The sequence below is a fragment of the Callorhinus ursinus genome, unplaced genomic scaffold (assembly GCF_003265705.2).
Source record: "Callorhinus ursinus isolate GAN/ISIS: 27379988/994484 unplaced genomic scaffold, GSC_fseal_2.0 scaffold3, whole genome shotgun sequence".
NCBI classification, from domain to species: Eukaryota; Metazoa; Chordata; class Mammalia; order Carnivora; family Otariidae; genus Callorhinus; species Callorhinus ursinus.
The window spans coordinates 68,357,954-68,379,530 of NW_027397065.1; the positions used below are offsets into that span (position 1 = coordinate 68,357,954).

Genomic DNA, 21,577 nt, shown 5'->3' on the forward strand with positions numbered 1-21,577 from the left:
GCACAAGGCGCTGTGGCCCGCCCAAGAGCTTTCCCTGTCGCGGTCCAGCTTTTTCAGGTTTGCTTTTTAATTTCTTCGGTTTCCTGTTCCGGAGGCGCGGGTGGCGCTATGGTCTTGGCGGCTGCAGAATAAGCCTGACTTTGCTTTGACGGCAACCTCGCGGCCCGAGAGCCTTTTGTAGGTAAAAGGGGCAACTTGCGGGTGTTGGAAGAGGGAGCCTTTCCGAGTGTCCGGTTTAAACGGGTCTGGAGTCCGGGGCTGGGGCGAGAGGCGCTTTCGAGTTAAGGTCGGGCAGTCCCTCTTCAGATCTGCAGCTAAGGGCAAAAAAGCGACCCTAGGCCCGAATCCCGCAAACAAATAGAAGTGAAAAATGCGGCCTTTCATTCATTTATGGAGCGCGTGCGGTGGTCCAGGGCTGGGACCGCCCGGGTCTCGGAGCGGAGGGAGACCGTAAGCCGAGCGCTTGCCTCGTGGGGCTCACAGTCTGGCGGGAGATGCAAACAGGGAGACACGCAATTACAAATCAGCTGGACGAAGGTGACTGGCTTGGGGATGCAAGTGAAGGAAAGGGTGTTCTTTTTTTTAAAAATTTTTTATTGTTATGTTAATCACCATACATTACATCATTAGTTTTTGATGTAGTGTTCCATGATTCGTTGTTTGTGCGTAACACCCAGTGCTCCACGCAGAATGTGCCCTCTTTAATACCCATCACTAGGCTAACCCATCCCCCCACCCTCCTCCCCTCTAGAACCCTCAGTTTGTTTTTCAGAGTCCATCGTCTCTCATGGTTCGTCTCCCCCTCCGACTTACTCCCCTTCATTCTTCCCCTCCTGCTATCTTCTTCTTCTTTTTCTTTTTTCTTAACATATCTTGCATTATTTGTTTCAGAAGTACAGATCTGTGATTCAACAGTCTTGCACAATTCACAGTGCTCACCATAGCACATACCCTCCCCACTATCACCCAGCACCCCCATCCCTCCCACCCCCCACCACTCCAGCAACCCTCAGTTTGTTTCCTGAGATTAAGAATTCCTCATATCAGTGAGATCATATGATACATGTCTTTCTCTGATTGACTTATTTCACTCAGCATAACACTCTCCCGTCCCATCCACGTCATTGCAAATGGCAAGATCTCATTCCTTTTGATGGCTGCATAATATTCCATTGTGTATATATACCACATCTTCTTTACCCATTCATCTGTCGATGGACATCTTGGCTCTTTCCACAGTTTGGCTATTGTGGACATTGCTGCTATAAACATTGGGGTGCACGTACCCCTTCGGATCCCTAGATTTGTATCTTTATGGTAAATACCCAGTAGTGCAATTGCTGGGTCGTATGGTAGCTCTATTTTCATCTGTTTGAGGAACCTCCATACTGTTTTCCAGAGTGGCTGCACCAGCTTGCATTCCCACCAACAGTGTAGGAGGGTTCCCCGGAAAGGGTGTTGTTCTTAATAACGTGGGCACACTTTGCGATTCTTTCAACATAGACTGATGTTCCTGGACGTTTTAACTATGCGAGACAGCTCCCTTGGTTTCCCTGTTTCCAAACAGCAACCTAGGAGTAGACAGACGCAGAAAATAAGTACTTTTCCAGTTGCAGTGAATTCCTTGACTTTTGATTTTGAATTAAAGTTTGCATCCATAACACCGTCTGACTATGCCTTCAATATGTCAGTTTCATAATCAGTGTTTCCAGATACTCTCTCTGTAGAAACATCCATGAGGATCTAATCCCGAAAGTTCAACTATTACACACTGTACAAGTGTTAGTGATCCTGTTTTCCACTTCTAGGTTCAGCACACTCCTTTGTGTTCCCCTAGACCCTGTGCATACCTGTTTTCTCTTGTTTATTGCCTTATTTATTTATTTATTTTTTTAAATGTATTTTTTTAAAGTGAATTCAGAGCTTGAGTCTTGCAGGCTATGTGTCCTACTCAACTTTGAGTCCACAGGGCCTGCGACTTGTATAGGCTCACTGAATATCGCATGAATCTGTGAAAAGGCCTACTCTTTGTCTGGTTTTGATACTACAAATATGTCATGGATATATGTGAAAGGGAAGTGTACAGTAGCAACATAGAAACATATGCCATTGATGAGATAGTAAACATTTATTGACCACCTACTATGTACAGGATGTTCTGCCAGGGGCTGTGAAGGATACAGAAATGACTATGAATCAACCCATGTCCTCAAGAAGCTAATAATCTAGTGGAGGAGTTAGAAATGTGCACACATGACTATAATATGAGACAGTCTCTGGTAAGTGCTGTAAAAGAAGTAAGTAAGTCTAGAGGGAATGGGATTACTTTCTAAAGGGAACTAGGAAAGGCTTCACAGAAGAGGTGGCATTTGACATAGGTAGATGAAAGTCAGTGGGTAGATTCATAGAGCAGGGGATTTTAGAAGAGCGGGAGCAAAGAGCAAGCTGGTATGTTAGGCAGCTGGGAAAATCTGGGCTTATAGGTACTTCATAGGGAAGGTGATAGAGGATAAGCCTGGAAGAAGTTGGGTCCAGGTTGTAGAAGGCCTTAATTGCCAAGCATGGAGTTTGAATTCGATTCTGTTGGCCATGAGCCATGAGTAGCCTGTGGTGGCAGGTCAACTGTGTAGGTCCTAGGTTTATCATGAAGGCCTTAGACTGAATGATAATCATAAATCAGATATTATCTGATGCCTACTAGTTATTAAGCACAGTGATTGAGACAGCTAGATAATCTGACATTATTTTCTTGAATCTTTGTAAAAATCTACCTTAAGCCTATTGGTAAAACTTTTAGTTAGATACTTTAGGAAGATGCTTCTACATTAAAGTTTTTTGTATTTAATATTTATTTGAGTTTTTAAAATATTTGCCGAAGCTTAAGTATTTGGAAAGTCATTCACGTTCACAGCATTCTTCAATGGAAAGCTGAGGATGAAATCAAGGATAACTGTTGTGTTTACAAATTGTATTTGAATTTGATTGCTAGTCTCATTGTGATAAGGACATCTTAAAAGTTAGTTGTAAACTTTAATTCGGGGGAACATACTCTTAATTTGTCAGTATGCTCAATGCATTGGAGAATGCAAAATCAGTGTTAAGATGATTGCAGACATTAGCAGTTTGGGAAACATTTTTATGCCTATTTTATTCTTTCTGTCCTCTAGCGCTTATATTCTCTGTGGAAGATGTGACATATCCAGACAGTACATCATGATGCAAGGCAATACGTGGTGAGTGGTGTGACAGTAATGGTGGGAGTTTTGGGAGAGCAGAGAGAAGAGCAAACACTGGCACTGGGCCCTAGAGAGTGGGAAGGAATTTGATATGTGCAGAGAGGAGGAAATGTATTCATATGGGGCAGGTACATGGCTGGGAGCACGGTCCAGAGCCCTGTCCTGATGGAGTTTATATTTCTGAGGTGCAGCCAAACGTGAAAGTTGGAAGGAGGTAATTAGTTGGTGAATTGTGATTACCATAGGACCCCCGCCAAGAAGCAGCACAGAGCGTGAGAGAGGGAACCTGACAGAGGCCTGGTGGGTGGTAATAGTGATTGTAGAAAGGCCAGCAAGGGTGTTATTATTGTAGCCAGGGAGGAAATGCTGGTGTGAAGTGGATGAACTCAGGAAATATTTATATGACGCAGAAGTGATGGGAATTTAAAATAAATTTGTGGCTAAAGGGGATAAGGGAGGGAAAGTTACCAGATAATTCCCTGGTGTATGACTTGAAGACCAATAAATGCTATTATCTATCGAGATAGGAAACATGAAAAGAGGAGCCAGTGGTATTGTCTTGGAGGGGAGGGTTATTAATTCCTTTTAGGACCTGTTATGTTGCATTTCTGGAATCTTCTGCTGAGTGTGGAGGAAGGTGAAGACAGGAAGATGCTGGTGCATATGTAGAGAATGTGGGGTGTGTGGGTAGGATGACGTGGCAAGGTTCAGATTTTTGGGGAGCCTGAGCACGGACAACAGCAAATGATTAAACAGTGGGATGTTGAGTTCATTCTGGAGGAGGAGCAGCTTTAAGGAGTGACAGAAGCCAGGGACTGAGAGGAAGAGGAGTTTATTGGCCATGAGGAGTTTGAGGTATTACAGAGAACAGCAACATCAACATCAGAATAATCCAGTGGCTGAAGGGGTCTGTCAGTTGCTCTTAAAGATGGTAAGGTGTTTGCGAAACCCTGTTTATGGTGAGTTTTTGGTTCTTTTTTCTTTTTCTCTTTTTCTTTCCTCCTGCAAAGTCATAGAATGTCGTTCCACCCAGGGCGAGGGTGTCCCCGAGGGAGGGGAGGACATGGAGCCAGACCCTCAGCCCCAGCCTTCAGGCCCCAAAATCTGAGACTACTTCACCCTCAGCAGCCTCCTGTGCAATATCAATACGAACCTCCAAGTGCCCCTTCCACCACATTCTCGAACTCTCCAGCCCCCAATTTTCTGCCTCCACGACCAGACTTTGTTCCCTTCCCTCCTCCCATGCCTCCATCAGCCCAAGGCCCTCTTCCCCCCTGCCCTATACGGCCCCCCTTCCCCAACCATCAGATGAGGCCCCCCTTCCCCGTGCCTCCTTGTTTTCCTCCTATGCCGCCTCCGATGCCTTGTCCTAATAACCCCCCAGTCCCTGGAGCACCTCCTGGACAAGGCACTTTCCCCTTCATGATGCCCCCTCCTTCCATGCCCCACCCTCCACCCCCTCCTGTCATGCCACAGCAGGTCAATTATCAGTACCCTCCAGGATACTCACACCATAATTTCCCACCTCCCAATTTTAATAGCTTCCAGAACAACCCCAGTTCTTTCCCACCCAGTGCTAATAACAGCAGTAGTCCTCATTTTAGGCACCTCCCTCCATACCCACTCCCCAAGGCTCCCAGCGAGAGAAGATCCCCGGAAAGGCTCAAGCACTACGAGGATCACAGGCACCGGGAGCACAGTCATGGGCGAGGCGAGAGGCATCGGTCCCTGGATCGGCGGGAACGAGGCCGAAGTCCTGACAGGAGAAGACAAGACAGCCGCTACAGATCAGATTACGACCGAGGGAGAACGCCCTCCCGTCACCGGAGCTATGAGCGCAGCAGGTAAAGCACATGCGTGTTTTTAATGAACTGCAGAGGTCCAGACACGGGCCATTGGGTTTCTCAGAAAACCAAACCAAAGCGGTCCCGCAGTGCATTTTGACTTACAAAGGAAAGAAAGCATGTTTGGGACTGTTTTGAAGAGGAAGAGACAACTGACAAGTAGTTAATGTCAGAAAAGCCACTTTTGAAAAGCATTTCAAAATTATCAATGTAGATTCATTGCAATGAGTGTAAGCTCATTGCATAATACAGCTGACATTTTAATGGTGCTCTAATGAAAGTTCACATACTGCTTTTTCGTGTGTTTTTTGCATTATCGTATTTACTTTTGTTCAGTGTGATCACCGTATCAGGTTAAAGCACCAGAGTTCTCTTGGAATTGATCTGTGTATGCTATCAATTAGGAATTGAACTAGTTAAGCAGAATTTGCTTTCTGGTTTTTAGGATAAGTGGAAGTTTATTGTACATAGTTGCCTTCTTGCTCTGTTTCCTTGTAAAGTGCAATAACATTGGTTACACATCATCAGAGTTTTCAAAATAGTTTTTAACTTGATTTTGTTGCATTGAAATATATTCATACTGAAGAAAGTCGTGTTTGAAAAATACTGCTTCATTACAGATTACATTTGTTTTTTTTCAAGAGACCAAATACTTGTACCAGATACATATAAGAAAGTAAGGTTTCTAGCAGGCATTTCTAAACTGGGACTCATAGATGGGTTTATAGAAATGCTCTGAAGTTATATGCAGAATTTTACGTGTATGCATGTTTTTCTGTAAGTAAATTGGTACCTTACAGCAGAATCTCAAGACTTTTCTCCAAAAGTCTAAGAACCAGTGGTTTAGATGGAAAAATAAAACTATGTAGATAACAGTTGTACCAAATAATTTGTACCTTCAGTGAACTCTTCATATTGTTGAAGCTTTCCATTTGTTGAGCTAGTAGTGGTGCTTCTCTTTCTGTCCCCTGTGGTGTGTTTACCTTCATTGTCCTATGGAACTTTTGTGCTAAAAGGGTTTGAGCACCCCAAACCAGGTCACTTCACTATGTGCATTTGTGGAGAGCTGATCTTGGCTCCTGTGGATTCAGTTCACTTCTTGGTTTCCACATTTTTCACATGGCTGTTGGTTTTCATGTTCATGACTGAACATTTTGCCAGTTAATGGTGGTGGTCATTCTCAGTCCTGAAGAGAGTGATTAGTGCTTGGAAGGTTTGGAAGGAAAATGTGTTGTTTCCTCTACGTGATGCCCAGTGGAAGGTAGAAGGGAACTTGCTTCCTGCAGAAATGACTGATTTCTGGTGGGTCAGAGCTGTTTGAGAGTTGATAGACTCTAAAAAATCTTTTCAGTGTGAATTACTGTTTTTGGTCAATTTTGTCCTTAATTATTCTCTGAGGGACTAATTGGCAGAGGCCTATGATAGTGTATTTGATAACTTTATGGTGAAAGTCTAAACTGGAAAGTGTTAATAGTTTTCTTTAGACTTTGAAATGATTGTTAATAATCCTGTTTCTAGGGAAACACTTTGCTGCGAACTCAGCTTTCTAGATGGGCATTTTTTTTTCCATTTTGGGGTGATGTAGTTAAGTTTTTAGGACTCTGCTATAAAAATCCTAAATTCTTGCATCAGGCTTAAACTTGGAGCTATGTGTTTCTTTAAAGAACCTCATGTCCTGTCAAGTGAGGCTCTCTACTGGTAAGTGAAATCAGGTGCCATTAATCAGCATTATCCTAAACCACAACTCCTTTACATAGTAAAGACCTGCTTATGCAGTTAGCTCATCTTTCTACATGCCTTTATTTCTTTTGGAGTCGTCTTGTAATGCACTTGGGGTGTTTGCCCTGGAGCTGCCTTAGTGTCATGGCCACATGATAGTAGGCCCCCTTTGAGGTCTTAGGTAGAGTGTCAGTCATCTGTCTTATATGGAATGTCTCTGTGAAATAGAAATCGGGCACATGATGTCCTAGCATGATTTCTAGAAGTAAATTGGAAAACCAAAACTTCACAAATTTGTGCATTAGATTGTGTTAAGTTTATGCAAATTCTATAGTCTGTCCTCTGGCTACTTCTCCTCTCCTTCTTAGGGTACGTCAATCTATCCTTTTTCAGATCCCATCTTCTTCTTTTTCTCCTCTAGAATATGGTTGAATACTGATTACCAGATGTTTTAGGACAAACTATTTCTAGAGGAAGTTTTTGAAGAAGTGGATATGTGTATTTGTTATCAGGAAAGATCAAGGTTAGTCTGGGGAATGGGAAAAGAAACAATCTCATGCAGTGCACTGAGCATGCTCTTCTGCAGTCTGGTGGGGACAGTGCACTGAATGGTGCTAAAGCACAATAATCCCCATAGCTGTCCTGGTGAGTACAATGTGTAGCCATCACAGAGCTAGTATTATGTACTAAGGAATATTTTAATGCTTGCAGACACCGAAGAGTCTTTGGAAAAACAACGCAAACATTGTTCTTCTTGCTTTAAATGGGTTCATTAAAAAATGTTACTAATGTGCTTTATATCCAGATTGGCCTTTTCAATTCATACCCACTCCGAGGTAGCAGTCATCATCAGAAGTATCATTCTCAGATGCAAAATTCTATTGCCCACATGTTAAAATACAAACAAAAAATTAGGGATGTCCTTTCAGTAGAGTTTTTATTAGCAAATACAGGCGATTATTCTTTTCAGCCGCCACGCTCTTACACGTTACATTTTATCTGTCATGTGGTACCACTCACTATTTGGGATTTTACTACTTAAAAGTAAGCTGTAATTTCAGTTATTAATTTTTTTAAAGGAATCTCTACACCCAATGTGGGGCTCAAACTCACAACCCCGAGAGCAGGAGTTGCATGTTCTACCGACTGAGCCAGCCAGGGGCCCCAGTAAACTAATTTTAGAAGTGTATCAAATAAAGAATGTAGAATCCCAAGCTCTGGCTACTTTATTTTGGACCGCTGGTGTATACCTGAGGCTTATACATATGTTAAAAGGAATCTTTCCTGAGGAGGGGTGATCTTTAAGTGAAAAAACAATTTCTGTTTTAATATCTAAACAGTCACATTTCTTGATCATTTTTGTAAGTTTTGATTTTCAGTATATTTACATTTCTCCTGTTTGGCTATTGGTTGGGGGATGTTTTTGAATTCATACATTTTTATGGTCTTCTAGCTGGACTCAGGCTAATAAAACATTTTTTTTTTTTCTGTTCTAAGATTGGATGGTTATTTCCCTTAGATTTAGTTCTGATTTAAACACACTAGAGTTCCAAGTTTTGTTCCAGATCTTCACTGTACTTATTAAATAGACTCAGAAGTTATTATTATTATCATTATTAAATTCCCATTTTACATTGAAAGGTTTTAAAATCCCTCATTCTATTTTACGTTGCATAAACCCAATGTCTCCATTTAGAGTTGTTTCCAGATGAAAACAGCATTTCAAGGTAAAGTGACTTACAATCTCATGGCAGTCAGCGATACCTAGAACTACCACTCAGGCCTCTAACCTGTAAGAGTTTAGAACTCTTTAATTATAGAATCTTATCTTAATTTTCACAATAAAAGCTTTAATTTACATTTATTTGATGGATGAAATTGGGAGTTTTCTAGAAATCACTAGGTAGTAGAATCCTTTAAAGTTTTCCCTGTAGGTGAAACAACCGAGGATTGGCTGGTTGGAACATCTGGAGAGATTATCATAAATCCCTTTGCTGCTTAGCATCAAGTATGACTTCTTTGAAGAAAACAACAAAAAATGTCCAAGTTAGTTAACTTCTCTAAAGTGAAAAGGTCCTTTATCCTTTAATAAATGATGAATAAAAATGTCCCATGGAGAATAGTGCCTGAAAAATTTGTAGGTGAGGTCCATTTATTTAGAAGATGAATTCAGTGAAAAGAGATGGTGTTTTTGAGTCTTTCTGTTGAAAACAGCTCTGTGTCTTAATTCCTTTAAGAGAGCGGGAACGGGAGAGACACAGGCACCGGGACAGCCGAAGATCACCATCTCTGGAAAGGTCCTACAAAAAAGAGTATAAGAGATCTGGAAGGTAAGCAAGGAGTTGACACTGAGAGAAGTCCTAGATCTCCTTGAATTCAGGTTTTGTGCTTATGCATAATAATCACCAAGTCTTCAAACTAGCCTAAGAGTCTATCCAAAATGCCCTGTGAAAAGCTAAAACAGCCAATAACTTAAAAACCTTTACTTTCAAGATGTATTGAAGATGCACAAGGAAAATCTTGATAGATTTCCAAAAAGTTAGAAATTATACAGGCCAGTTTTTCTGACCTCAATTGCTATAAAACTATACACATTAATATTCAAGGCTTAAAAAAAGAACCTTGGGAATTCATAATTATGCTCTTAAATTTACTTGTTTCAGAAAAAAAAAGTAAAACTGCAGTCACACTTTATTTAGAAGAACGACATTGAGATTGTTGTAAACCAGAACTTACAGGGTGTGACCAGTTCTATATCAAAAGGTAAAATTTATGGCCTTATATAATGGTAATCAATCACAGCACTCTGGAATCTGACAGATTTGGGGTCAGTTATTCTCCCAGTTGTGATATTGGGCAGAGTTATCTAACCTTTTTAAGCTTCAGTGTCTTTGTCTAAAATAAGAACAGTTACACTTGCTTTATTGAGTGACGAGCAGTCATTGAGAGAATAGATGTAAAAACACTTAGAGCTGGATCCAAAGTTAGTGTCAAATAAATGGTAACTGTATGTATACATTTTATATGTAGAATTATATATTATATATAAATATGTTTATATAATTATCATCTGATTACTTGGCTCTAATATTGGTAGAGTATAAGAAAAGCAGAAAAAGGGATTTAAAGATAAAAGAAATTAATGAAATAGCAAACAGAACTATAGCACTGTAACAATATTTGGAAGTAAATGCAAGACTTCTTTGAAAGGTCATATGATTTAAAAAGTGGCAAATCAGGAAAAGAAAAACATATTCCATCAGGTATAAGAAAGAATGTATCATAAGAGTGAAGGATATTTAAAAATTCTAATATGTTGGTATAAGTACAGATACCATATTTACAAAATTTAAAAACTTGGATGTGATGGGTTGATTTCCATGAAAGCAAAAATTACAAATCACATAAGCAGAAAATTTTAATAGGCCAGTAACTATGGACAAAAAAGGGAAACAGTTGGATTTGTACCACCTCCAAAAAAGCTTTAAACTGTTCTAGAACATTGGTGAAGATGGAAAGAGAGCTCAGCTCATGCTGTGATGCCCAGAAAACCGACATGGCAAAACCTAACCTAATGGAAAGAAAACTACAAAACAATCTCTCTTATGAATATGGATATGAAAATACTGATTAGTATATTAGTTGTTTTCAGTAGCATGTTAAAATAACAGTTTAGTTCAAGATTGCATGCATAAATAGGTTAGTATTAGAAAATCTATAAGTAATTCTTTGTGTCAAAATCTGTAGAGCTATCTCAGTTCCTGTTTATTAGGTATTTAAAATAGAACCAGCATCCTTTTGTACATAGAAGGTTTGGTAAACTAGGTATATAAGCAGACTTCTTTAACATGATGGAGAATATCATCTCGTGATGAGCATGACTGACACCATCTCAGAAGAGCCAAATTTAGTGTTGAAACCTTTCAGGCCTTCCCATACAAGTTAGGAAAAAGATGGCGGCTCTGTTGCCTGTCACTGTCACCTGACAAGAAGTGAACAAAACACATTGCAAACATTGGTGTGAGTGATACAGTCATTCACAGGAGTCCCCACTTTACAGGAATGAGAAAGTTAAGTGCCATGAGAAGTGCTTTTGATAGAGCAATTATACGTTGCCCTGGGAACACAACAGCAAGAGCTCAGTCTCGGGTAGTCATAGAAAAATTGACATTTTATGTTTTTTACAGTTGATACTTGAAGTGTGTATAGGGATGCGTTAGGGAAGGGGATGGTAGGAGAGAAAAGAGCGTGTGTGAAGGTTGCAGTGTAGACGAGTGCTCTGAGAGGGTCAAGCGTGGACATTGGGAAATGAGTTTAGACAGCTTTTGTAGTAATCCGTACAAGTGCTTATGCCTAGACCAGTGCAGTGACAGTGGTAATGGGGAATGGTAGAGGTAACTGAGAGGTATTTATGAGATAGAGTCAGTAGGATAACTGATGGTGAGGGAAGGAGAGTCAGCAGCCAGCACCTGAGATGGTGCTCCCCATGGGGGGTGGGGAGCATTAAGAAAGATGTAAGATGAGTACAGTTTGAGCTTGTGGAGTTTGTGAATCTGTAAGACAACCAAGTGGAATTGTGTGGTAGTTAATTGGGTACACAGGTGTAAAGTTCAGAAAAGAGATCCCAGCTGGAAATACCAAATGCCATGGATTAGATATTAACAAGGAAGAGTTTGTTCAGAGAGTAAGGGCCGATGGAGGAGGAGCTAAGGACAGGAAAAAAAGCTAGATACTATGTTGATAGAAACCATTGAGGACCCCATTTATGGTTGGTGATTTTTAATGTTTAGTGCTGGAAATCTCTTTGGTCTAGTGGTTTCTTCTCCAGTGACCGGTAGCTTGTGAAGAAGGCAGAGACTTGGATTCTATGAGTTCCAACTAATGCAGTGGATGAGAAGATTAAAATCAGAGATGTAAATACTGTAAAGGAGGAAAACTTGCAGTTTGTACTATAGCTTATTGTGAAGAAAAGTTCAAGTTTGGAATTTGAATTTTGGAGTGCCTGAGACACTTACCTAAGGAAGATGTTTTGCTCCTGTTTTGAAATGACCCTCTCAAAGTGTTAAAAAAAATATTAATTGATATTCACAACAGGCAACCCTGACCATCCATCATTCAGGACACCTGCTTCAAGGGGAGCGGTGTGAGGATGGTTTTGCCTCTTTCTCAGCAATAAACATTTGGTGGGGTTTTAGTACATGTCAAAATGTCTGTGTCAAACAACCGTATTAGCATTTAACTACCACTTAATAGCTTTGTGATACTGGGCAAGTGATGCAGTTTCCAATTCTGTTTCCTCTGTAGGAGATGTTCATATCTGCCTCATAGGATTCTTCTAAGGATTAAATGTGTGTCAGTAAAGTGCTTAGCAGAGTGTTAGGCTTGCATTAAGCACTAAAATAAACATACAAACCAACCAACCCCATACTAGTGGAAGCTAAGAGTTGCCATTATTAGCTAATGGTATTAGCAGGAAAATTCAAGAGTATCAGCTAAGAAACAATGAGAATTAATTCACTGAAGTTGAAATTATAAAAGAAACATACCAAAATTAATATACTTGCTAAATACCAGAAACATCTAAGAAACCTAAATACCAGAAACACCTAAGAAAATGTAATGGGAAAAAATGTAGGTTCATTATTGAAAATTTAACTAAAATTAAATATCTTAATAAGCTTAAAAAATATATAGATCAGTGTGAAGAAAACTAGAAATGTAGCTGAAGACAAGGTGATGTAAGTGAATGGAGGCATGCTATGTTCCCACAGTGGAAGTGGACACCAGGGTCGTGAAAATACCAGTGTTCTTCAAATAATCCATAATTTTAATGTAACTTCAGTTGAACTACTAGTTTTAAAACTTTATAATGACTCCGATTCTTCTTTGGAATAGAAGTGAAAATAATGAAGAAAAATAATTATGCAGGGATACTTACTTTAGTAGAATTAAAATATTCAATACACAGAATAATTAAAGCAATTTGATGTGGGTATAAAATGTCCCAGATATTGAGCAACATTCAAGTAATATGAAAATTTACATCATAAACTTGTTTCAAATCAGAGGAGAAACTGATGGGACAGTCGACAAGCCATATGGAGGAAAAACAAATTAGATTTCTGTCTTCTATCTCAGAGAGGTAGAATAAAAAAAATTTATGTTAAGGAGTAACTGAAGGAAATAGAAAATATTTATTTAACTTTGGGATGGGAAAGGATTCCAAGCATTACACTAAGGCAGGCAGCGTAAACAAAAAAAATCTCTGGATTTGGCCGTGTAAGTTACATATAGCAATAGAATTAAAAGGAAAAAAACTGAAAGAGGTTGCATTCCATTTGACAGAAGAGCAGTTACCTTAATAAAAAAACTTTTTCAATGAATAAAAAAGACTATACTAATTTTAACAATACTGGCATAGCATATGACTGGGATGTTCATAAAGAAAGGGAACATGAAACGTTGTTTCAGTAGTGATAAAAAATTGCAAGTTAAATAAGATACCTTCTTTCATCAGAATGGCAGAGATTAAAAAATCATGTTGGCAAGATGTATGGAAATGGGAACTCACATAGAGTTTTGATTGCAGTCTAAAGCTTCTCTCTCTAGAGAGAAGCCTTAAAAAAGAAGTATGCATTCTCTGTGTGGAGTAATTTGACAAGTGTACAAAGAACACAAGTGTGTTCACAGTAGCATTGTTTATGATGGCAAAAAAAAAGAAAGGTAACAACCTAAATGACTGATCAGATTTGTTAAATTATGGCTACATATATAACAAGAATAATATGCGCCTATTATAAAAGTGGTTCAGGTATAGCTGTATTGAAATTTAAAGGTATTCCTGATTTTCTTTTGAGTGAGAAAGGCAGTCTATAGAGTTCCTTTTTTTTGTTAAACTGTGTATGTTTTTATGTATAATTAGTCCTATATCTATATGTTTTAACACATTTGTGAAATGTAGTGGTTATCTTGGAGTCGTTTTATGGATGAGTTTTGTCTTCTTTTTGTTAATGCTTTATTAGCTTTCTACAGTGGATGTGTATACATTTTACTTTACAGTAACTTCTGGTAACAAAATATATACATTGTAACATTCAGAAGTTATATCAATAAATAGTCAGTATATGTAATCTTTCTAATCACTCACCCATTCCCCGCTGCACCCTCACACACTTCTTGTCATAAAATGAGAAGTTAGTGGTAGAGTTGATGTGAATAGTTAATTTATGACTTTGATCCAGTTGTAAGCTTTCTTGGATTATAGTAACTTTGCTACTTGTGGCTGCAGAGGATGCCCGCAGAGGATGCCCGCATTATACTAATAAAGCAGTTACTCTCCCTGGCTGCATTCTCAGGGTCTGTATGGTTGCATTTAAATTTTTGGATCTTAAGTTAAAATCTATCCTGTAGGTTTTTCCCTCTAAACACATCCATAGGATGGGCCTTTGCATATTTCAAGCAGGAATTCAAGGAGATTGACTTGTTTTTATCCTTTTTAATTGAGTTAATATTAGTCTGTGCAGGGATCAGAATTTGACAAAGTGGTGGTTCACTAAGTAGTAACCCAAGTGTGGGCTTCCAGAGACGTGGTTAGGGAGGATATAACTGGTTCACTCTTGGATTATGGTCCTAGGCTCAATTTATTGGCCAAGCTGAAACCATGTTTTGTGAAGCCTTTCTTTTTTCTTGGCAAAGCAAGCCGTGGAAGATTCAAAACTAGTATTCTCATGGCTGACATTGTGGAGATTTTCAAGTATTTCCGAAATATCTTTCTCTTCTAGGAGTTACGGTTGGCCGGTTATCCCTGAACCTGCTGGATGCACACCAGAATTACCTGGGGAGATTATTAAAAATACAGATTCTTGGGCCCCACCCCCGGAGACTGTGAATCAGTAAGTAGATCTGGGGTAGGGCCTGGGAATTTGTATTTTTAAACAACTAACTTCAGGTGATTCTGATGCCATCAGACTAGTGTTTGGGAATCACTGGTTTAACAAAAGCAAATATGGTGGTTTGGTATGGCATTTTTATTTTAGGTGAAAAGTGAACTAAACAGGTGAAATAGAATCGTTTTACAACTTAAGAGCATTTTAAATAATTAGCGTCCTTTGCCTCCTTTTAAAGTCATTCCCCAAGTAGGGAGAAAAAGAGAGCTCGTTGGGAGGAAGAAAAAGACAGATGGAGTGACAGCCAGAGCACTGGCAAAGAGAAGAATTATACCTCAATAAAGGAAAAAGAGCCGGAGGAGACACTGCCTGACAAAAATGAGGAGGAGGAAGAAGAACTTCTTAAGCCTGTGTGGATTCGCTGTACCCACTCAGAAAACTACTACTCCAGTGACCCCATGGATCAGGTGGTAGGTCTGAGAAGCTGTAGACCAGGGTTTCTCAGCTTTGGCAACTTTGGCATCTGGAGTCAGATAATTCTGTGGTGGAGCCTGCCCTGCGCATTGTAAGATGTTGAGCAGCATCCCTGGGATGTATGCACAGGATGCGAGTAGAACCCCTCCCCACTTGTGATACCAAAGCTGTCTTCAAATGTTGCCAAATGCCCCCCGCCCCCCCCGGTTGAGAACCTGTGCTGTAGACCAAAGCTGTTTTGTACAACCAAAGGCAAGAGTGCAGTAGTAATTAAAGTATCTCTTCATTCTGCATTTTTATAACACTGCTAGTCTTGATACTGGTGGTTTGATAAGTTCTCACACGTAACTACTTTATGCAGTTTGTGGTTGTGCGTTTGTGTGTGTATTTTCCCCCCAAGGTGGGAAATAAGGAAGAATTTGAGTTCGTCTCTTGTAAGTCTGTCCTTACCAAAGATAACCACAGGAAGTTTCCTATGCATATTGGCTGGTTTTGTGGAATGGTAGGGATAGTCACCCTTCATGGGCTGTTGAGAGATTCAGTGCACGTGCTGCTCAGCATGAGGCTCCTGGCCTTGGCAGCCCACTCTGTCATTGCTGTGTCGGACTCCATGACCTCCTCTTTCATATGCTCGCTTCTTTTTCCTTTTTTTTCTTATATCCATTTGATTTTTGGTCGCTCTCTAGTCTCTTTCTCCTGGTAGGTGTTATGACTCCATCCCATTAATTTAGACCTGTTTGCCACAGGGTAGACACATAGGCTCATTGATTAAATGGATGAGTGAAGGAATGATCATCTCCCAGTTTGGGAGGTAAGAGGCTGGAGATGTCAGCTTTAGTGGATGGGGTTAGATAAAAGAGCATTCTATTTGGAATTTTGGGAAACTAGCTTGTACTTGGCCTGGGCTCTTATCTACAGGGAACTTAAAAGTAGATTCTCTTGTCTTTGGAAAAAAGAATTTGAGAAATCTCATGGTGCTGTGATATTTTACTTGATAAATTAGAGCAGGGTTCTAAGTCGTGGTTCATGTAATACAGGAAGGGGAAAGTTCACATGCTTAGTACCTTTATGGTGCTGTAACTTCACCCATGCTTCTCCTATTACCTTACTTAATCCTCAAAACATTCCTGGAAAGATTATCTGTCTGTTCAGAATATGGCTGTGAATAATAATGCTTGACTAATTGTGACTTAAGCTGGGTTTATTTCTCTCAACAAGTTGTCTGGAGGGAGATGGTGGCTGGTGTTCATTTAGTGGGTCAGTGATGGCAGGGCTCTAGGTTGGCATCTGCTGCCTTCTGGAGCATCCACCATGGTTGCAGGATGACCCCAGGCATCGTCTTTACACACTTCTGTCCAGACATAGGATGCAGGGGTAGTGTTGGGTATGGCCATCCTCCAGGAACTTGCCCAGAGCTCCCGTGGATCTTGTCTTCCATCCCTTCCCCAGAACTACATCATATGTCTTCTCCAGGGCTTCATTTTCCATTGCTGCCATAACAAAGTTTATTATTATCTTTAAAATAACAAAGTTGAAGACATTGAGGTTCAAAGAGTTTGAACAGGCGCAGTTTTTTTTTTCTTATATTTTTATGGGTGTATTAAAACTGGTGTAGAAGAAAAGTTAATAAACTAGAAGCCCCACATTTGCATTTGTGTTCTGTTGTCTGGTGCAGAGAGGTGGCAAGAATGTCAGCTATCCTAGATTTGCCGATGTCAGTAATGAGGTGAGGCTTTGAAAAAGCAATTACCTCTTTCGGGATAACTGCAGATTTTATGATTGGCTTTAATTTGCTTTTTATGTCTGATAGGTCTGGTCCTTACATTTTGAAAATTACTAAGTTGGAGAGTATGGACATTTAAAGTGATTTTAACTGGGAAGAGAGAGTGGGGCAAAGTGGAGGATTTCCTCTAGGAATGCGTTGTAGGACCCTGTGTTTGTGGAGTATACGTGTATGTGCGTGTGTGTCTGTGTCCCTGTATTTATGGGGTGTATATGTGTGTGTGGGGGGATGTATAAGATGTTTCCTTCTTCCTTTTTTTACTTAAAGCTTCTGTTTATCATAGAGAGAATGAGTGTGCAAATGGGAGGAGGGGCAAAGGGAGAGAGAGAGAAGCTTGAGCAGACTCCATGCTCAACTCAGTCTCATGACCCTGAGATCATGACCTGAGCTGTAACCAAGAGGCAGATGCTTAACTGAGCCACTCAGGTGCCCCTGTCTTTGGCATTTTAAATGCTACTGCGATGTTCCTTTTTAAAAAAAAAAATTTTATTTGAATATAGTTGGCAACGTTACATTAGTTTCAGGTCTACAACATAGTGATTGAACCAACATGTCTCCCTTATGCTATGCTCACAAGTGTAGCTACTACCACCTGTCACCGTGCAATGGTATCACAGTGTCATTGACTATATTCCCTATGCTATGCCTTTTATTCCTGTGATTTCTTCATTCCATAGGATATTGATTTTTGATCATTGGGTTAATGTGGAAGATAAGGCAGTGATTTTTAGTAGCGGGGAAGTGTATGTTCCCTGGGAGAGTGTCAGCTTTCATGAATTCCTGTTCGGGGGGGTCATGATTTATTTTGTCACATCAAAAGGGCATAGACGAACAGTTCTTAACGTTTCTCAGTGTTGGCAAAGCGCATTTTCCTGAGGATTGTGTTAGCCATAAATGTCGTATGTGATTCAGAACACCATGGCCAGCATTGGAAATTTTGTTTTTAAATGTTTGTTAAATTGAAGGAGATGGCACCTTGCTGTTACAAATCCTTGATTATTTGTGAGGTCATATGTCTCTTTGGTATGGCTACTATTAATGTAGTTCTTCATATTGATCCTTTCTTTTTCAAAGGGAGATTCTACTGTGGTTGGAACAAGTAGGCTGCGTGACTTATATGACAAATTTGAGGAAGAGCTGGGGAGTAGGCAAGAAAAGGCCAAAGCTGCTAGACCTCCGTGGGAGCCTCCCAAGACGAAGCTAGATGAAGATTTGGGTGAGTCAGAAGTTACTAGATCAAGACCCTGTGCTCTTGTTATTGCTTAAACCTCAACTTTGGGGATGTGTTCTTGAGAGTCCCACATTGAAATTTCCTTTCTTTCATTTTATTTTCCTTAATTATGGTCAGCAAAATACGTAACAGTGGAACTTTCTCTTTTTTGATCTTACTTTCCCTTAGTTACATTCAGCAGAATACATAAGAGATCTCATTTGCAGGGCATGTTAACAGTTGTGTCCCTTGTAGAATTGTCCAGTCTGAGAATCAGAAGGGACCATAGTCCAGCCTCCCCGCCAAAAGCAGGAGCGTGTTAACCCTAACCCTGTGCCTTATGCCTCTCACGGGCAGGCATTCCCTGTGGCCCTCTCCGCTGCCAGGGAGCTCCTGCTTTGATGAGGAAACGCCAGCGCTAAGCCAGCTCTGATTGAAGGTTTCTTTCAACTCACACGGATACTTTCCATAACTTTCTCATATGGTGGTCTATTTTTTCATGTGTATTCTGAGGTTCCAAGTAGATGCTAAGATCTTTGAGGATAGAAACTGCTTTTTACCACTTTGCGGTCTTAGCCCCTAACAGAAAGCCATTCACAGATGAGGCCTTCACTGTGCCTTTTCCGTGTTCTCTGGCTCTCATCTGCCCACCTTCAGTATGTCTCCCAGCTGAGAGGCAGGGTCCATGGTGGGCAAAAGCACTGATGGAACCAGCTGGCCTGGGTTCAAATCCCTGCTCTACCACTTGGTATGTGACCTTGGACAAGTGATTTAATCTTTCTGTGCCTTACTTTTCTCATCTGTAAAAGAAGGAAGACAATAGCATTTACCTTATGCAGTACACTCAAAAATCCAACTATGTAAGGGTTGAGTTTTATTACTGTGCTATACTACGTTAATCTCTTGTAGGATTAACCTAAGTTCTGAGTCTGTTTTTTAAAATTGTGGTAAAGTACACATAACATATAATGTACCATTTAACCATTTTTTAAGTATACAGTTCAGTAGTGTTGAGACCATTTACATTGTTGTGTAGTCTCTAGAACTCTCTTGATTTTGCTCAACTGAAACTCTGTACCCATTAAACGACTCCCCAGTCCCTCTTTCCACTAGCCTCTGGCAACCACCATTCTTTCTCTTTCTATGAATTTGAGCTCTCTAGTACTTCCTAGAAGTAGAATCACACAGTATTTGTCTTTTTGTGACTGGCTTACATCACTTTGCAAAATTCTCAGTCTGTTTTTACCTAGTCACTTCCAAGGACTAAAATCTTCTTTTGCTACTATGGAGAGAAAAAAATCTAAAATCTTCAGTCTGGAAATCAGAGCCCTCAGTCTGGCGTTCATGACACCCGAACCCCTTACCTCCTGGTGTTCTTCTATGGGGCCTTTGCTCTAGCCAGAGTGCCTGTGCTCTTCCCTCCATGCTTTGGTCTGAGGGCCCCCTCTCCTCTCAGCCCTTCATCAGCCTAGCTCTGCCCCATCCGTATGTCTGGATCCCATGCACCTCTTCCAGGAGATCTCAGGGACCCTCTGGGTCAGGGTGGACCCACCCTTTTTTGAATTACTGCACCTTTTTAAATGTGAGACTCCAACATTGCTACTGTGGCATTGTTCATTAGGTCTTTCTCTAAAACTCTCTGTTTTCATTGCTTCCGTAACTAGATTGTGACTTAGCACCACGGGCTGTATTATTTTCATGGTATTGCCTAGCAGAGTGCTTGGTGTGGAGTAGGCACCCAAATGTTTGCTGAAAGAATAAACAATTGGGAATTTCTTCATCTTCTCTTTCCCCCCCACCCCCCGACCTCTATTAGAGAGTTCCAGTGAATCCGAATGTGAGTCTGATGAGGACAGCACCTGTTCGAGCAGCTCAGACTCTGAAGTTTTTGATGTCATTGCAGAAATCAAACGTAAAAAGGCCCACCCTGACCGGCTGCATGATGAACTTTGGTACAATGACCCAGGCCAGGTGCGCATGTTTTTATGTTGTGTTCTTGCTATGAAGGTTGCAGACCCACACATCACATTTATGACTTCAGGCTCAGAAGATGCATGTTGGCTGGTATGAAAAATGAATTTTACTCTCAGGTTGTGTGTCATTCCTTGGAGCTTATTTCTCTTCAGCTTCAGAGTTCAGCACCAAAGCATAAGCACCAGTGCCACTGTCTCCTGAATCAAGCACCAGTGCCACTGTCTCCTGAATCATGTTTGACGATGTTTGTAAATTCTGTGTTAGGGAGCAGGGTAATGGTGTTGCCTCATTAAACTTAGAGTAAACGGAAGGAGACAAATGGCAGGCTGAGGGAGAGAGCACTTGTGGGTCTTTTTAAAAGCAATTCATCTGGAAGGTATCTTGCAGTGATATAGTAAACAATGTCTTAAGTCCTGTAAGACTTCATATTTCTTAGTTGGTAATAGTCACAATTCCTTGTAAGTTCTGTTCCTTGTTAAGCATTTTTGAGCTAATGATGTCATAACTGGACATAATCATTTTTATTTTTACTTAACTGTTTTATTATGAAGTAACACTTTAATACCAAATAGTATCTTTATAAAAGATTTGTATTCTATAAATATACAATACATATGAAAATAGTATCTTTAATTCACACGAAGTTATTAACAATAAAACATATACCTATCAAAAGATAATGTAAAATGCAGACTTTATAAATAAATGCATACCATTCTATATTAATTTGAATGTTCTTCTGGTTCTTGGTAGATGACAGCTATCTGAATGGTTTCTTTCTTTAGAATTAATATAGGTGGAATGCCTGACAGAAACGTATTTTGTGGTACTTTTTGCTCTCTTGGAATTGAGCAGAAATGTTTATTTTATTTATTTATTTATTTATTTTAAATAGATTTTATTTATTTATTTGACAGAGAGACACAGTGAGAGAGGGAACACAAGCAGGGGGAGTGGGAGAGGGAGAAGCAGGCTTCCCGTGGAGCAGGGAGCCCGATGCAGGGCTCGATCCCAGGACCCTGGGACCACGACCTGAGCCGAAGGCAGATCCTTAACGACTGAGCCACCCAGGCGCCCTGAGCAGAAATTTTTAAAAATGTGAAGCATTTTGAACTTACTTTATGTTATTAACCGTGCATATGATCTCTTTAAACAGCTTTAGTGAGTTATAATTCACATACTATGCAATTTACACACTTAGAGTGCACAATTCAATTTTGTTTTTTAGTGTAGTCACAAGATTTAACAACCATCATCACAATTTAATTTTAGAGCATTTTTGTTTCCCCTAAAAGAAATCCTGTGTCCATTAGTTGTCGCACCCTTTTCCCCATATGTGGTCTTCTTAACACTCTGTTGCTCTATCAAGAAGCCTATTCCTTGGTTTCTATGTGTTCTTTCCCTTCCTTCCTTCCTTCCTTCCTTCCTTCCTTCCTTCCTTCCTTCCTTCC

General features: G+C 40.2%; 1 protein-coding gene across 6 annotated transcripts in view; it reads left to right on the forward strand.

Moving 5' to 3' along the window:
* Positions 1-76: 76 nt before the first annotated feature.
* DROSHA (drosha ribonuclease III) overlaps positions 77-21,577 on the forward strand; it is a 119,847-nt gene continuing 98,346 nt past the window's right edge. For 3 of the 6 annotated variants that reach the window (XM_025867440.2, XM_025867442.2, XM_025867443.2), the window contains exons 1-9: positions 77-181; positions 2,153-2,279; positions 3,168-3,233; positions 4,247-5,080; positions 9,037-9,129; positions 14,581-14,691; positions 14,924-15,155; positions 18,017-18,158; positions 19,969-20,123. In XM_025867440.2, the coding sequence (XP_025723225.1) occupies positions 3,214-3,233; positions 4,247-5,080; positions 9,037-9,129; positions 14,581-14,691; positions 14,924-15,155; positions 18,017-18,158; positions 19,969-20,123 (1,587 nt within the window). In that variant the 5' untranslated portion in view covers positions 77-181; positions 2,153-2,279; positions 3,168-3,213. The remainder of the gene's footprint in view (positions 182-2,152; positions 2,280-3,167; positions 3,234-4,246; positions 5,081-9,036; positions 9,130-14,580; positions 14,692-14,923; positions 15,156-18,016; positions 18,159-19,968; positions 20,124-21,577) is intronic. The other 3 variants (XM_025867441.2, XM_025867445.2, XM_025867444.2) reach the window with 3 other exon arrangements.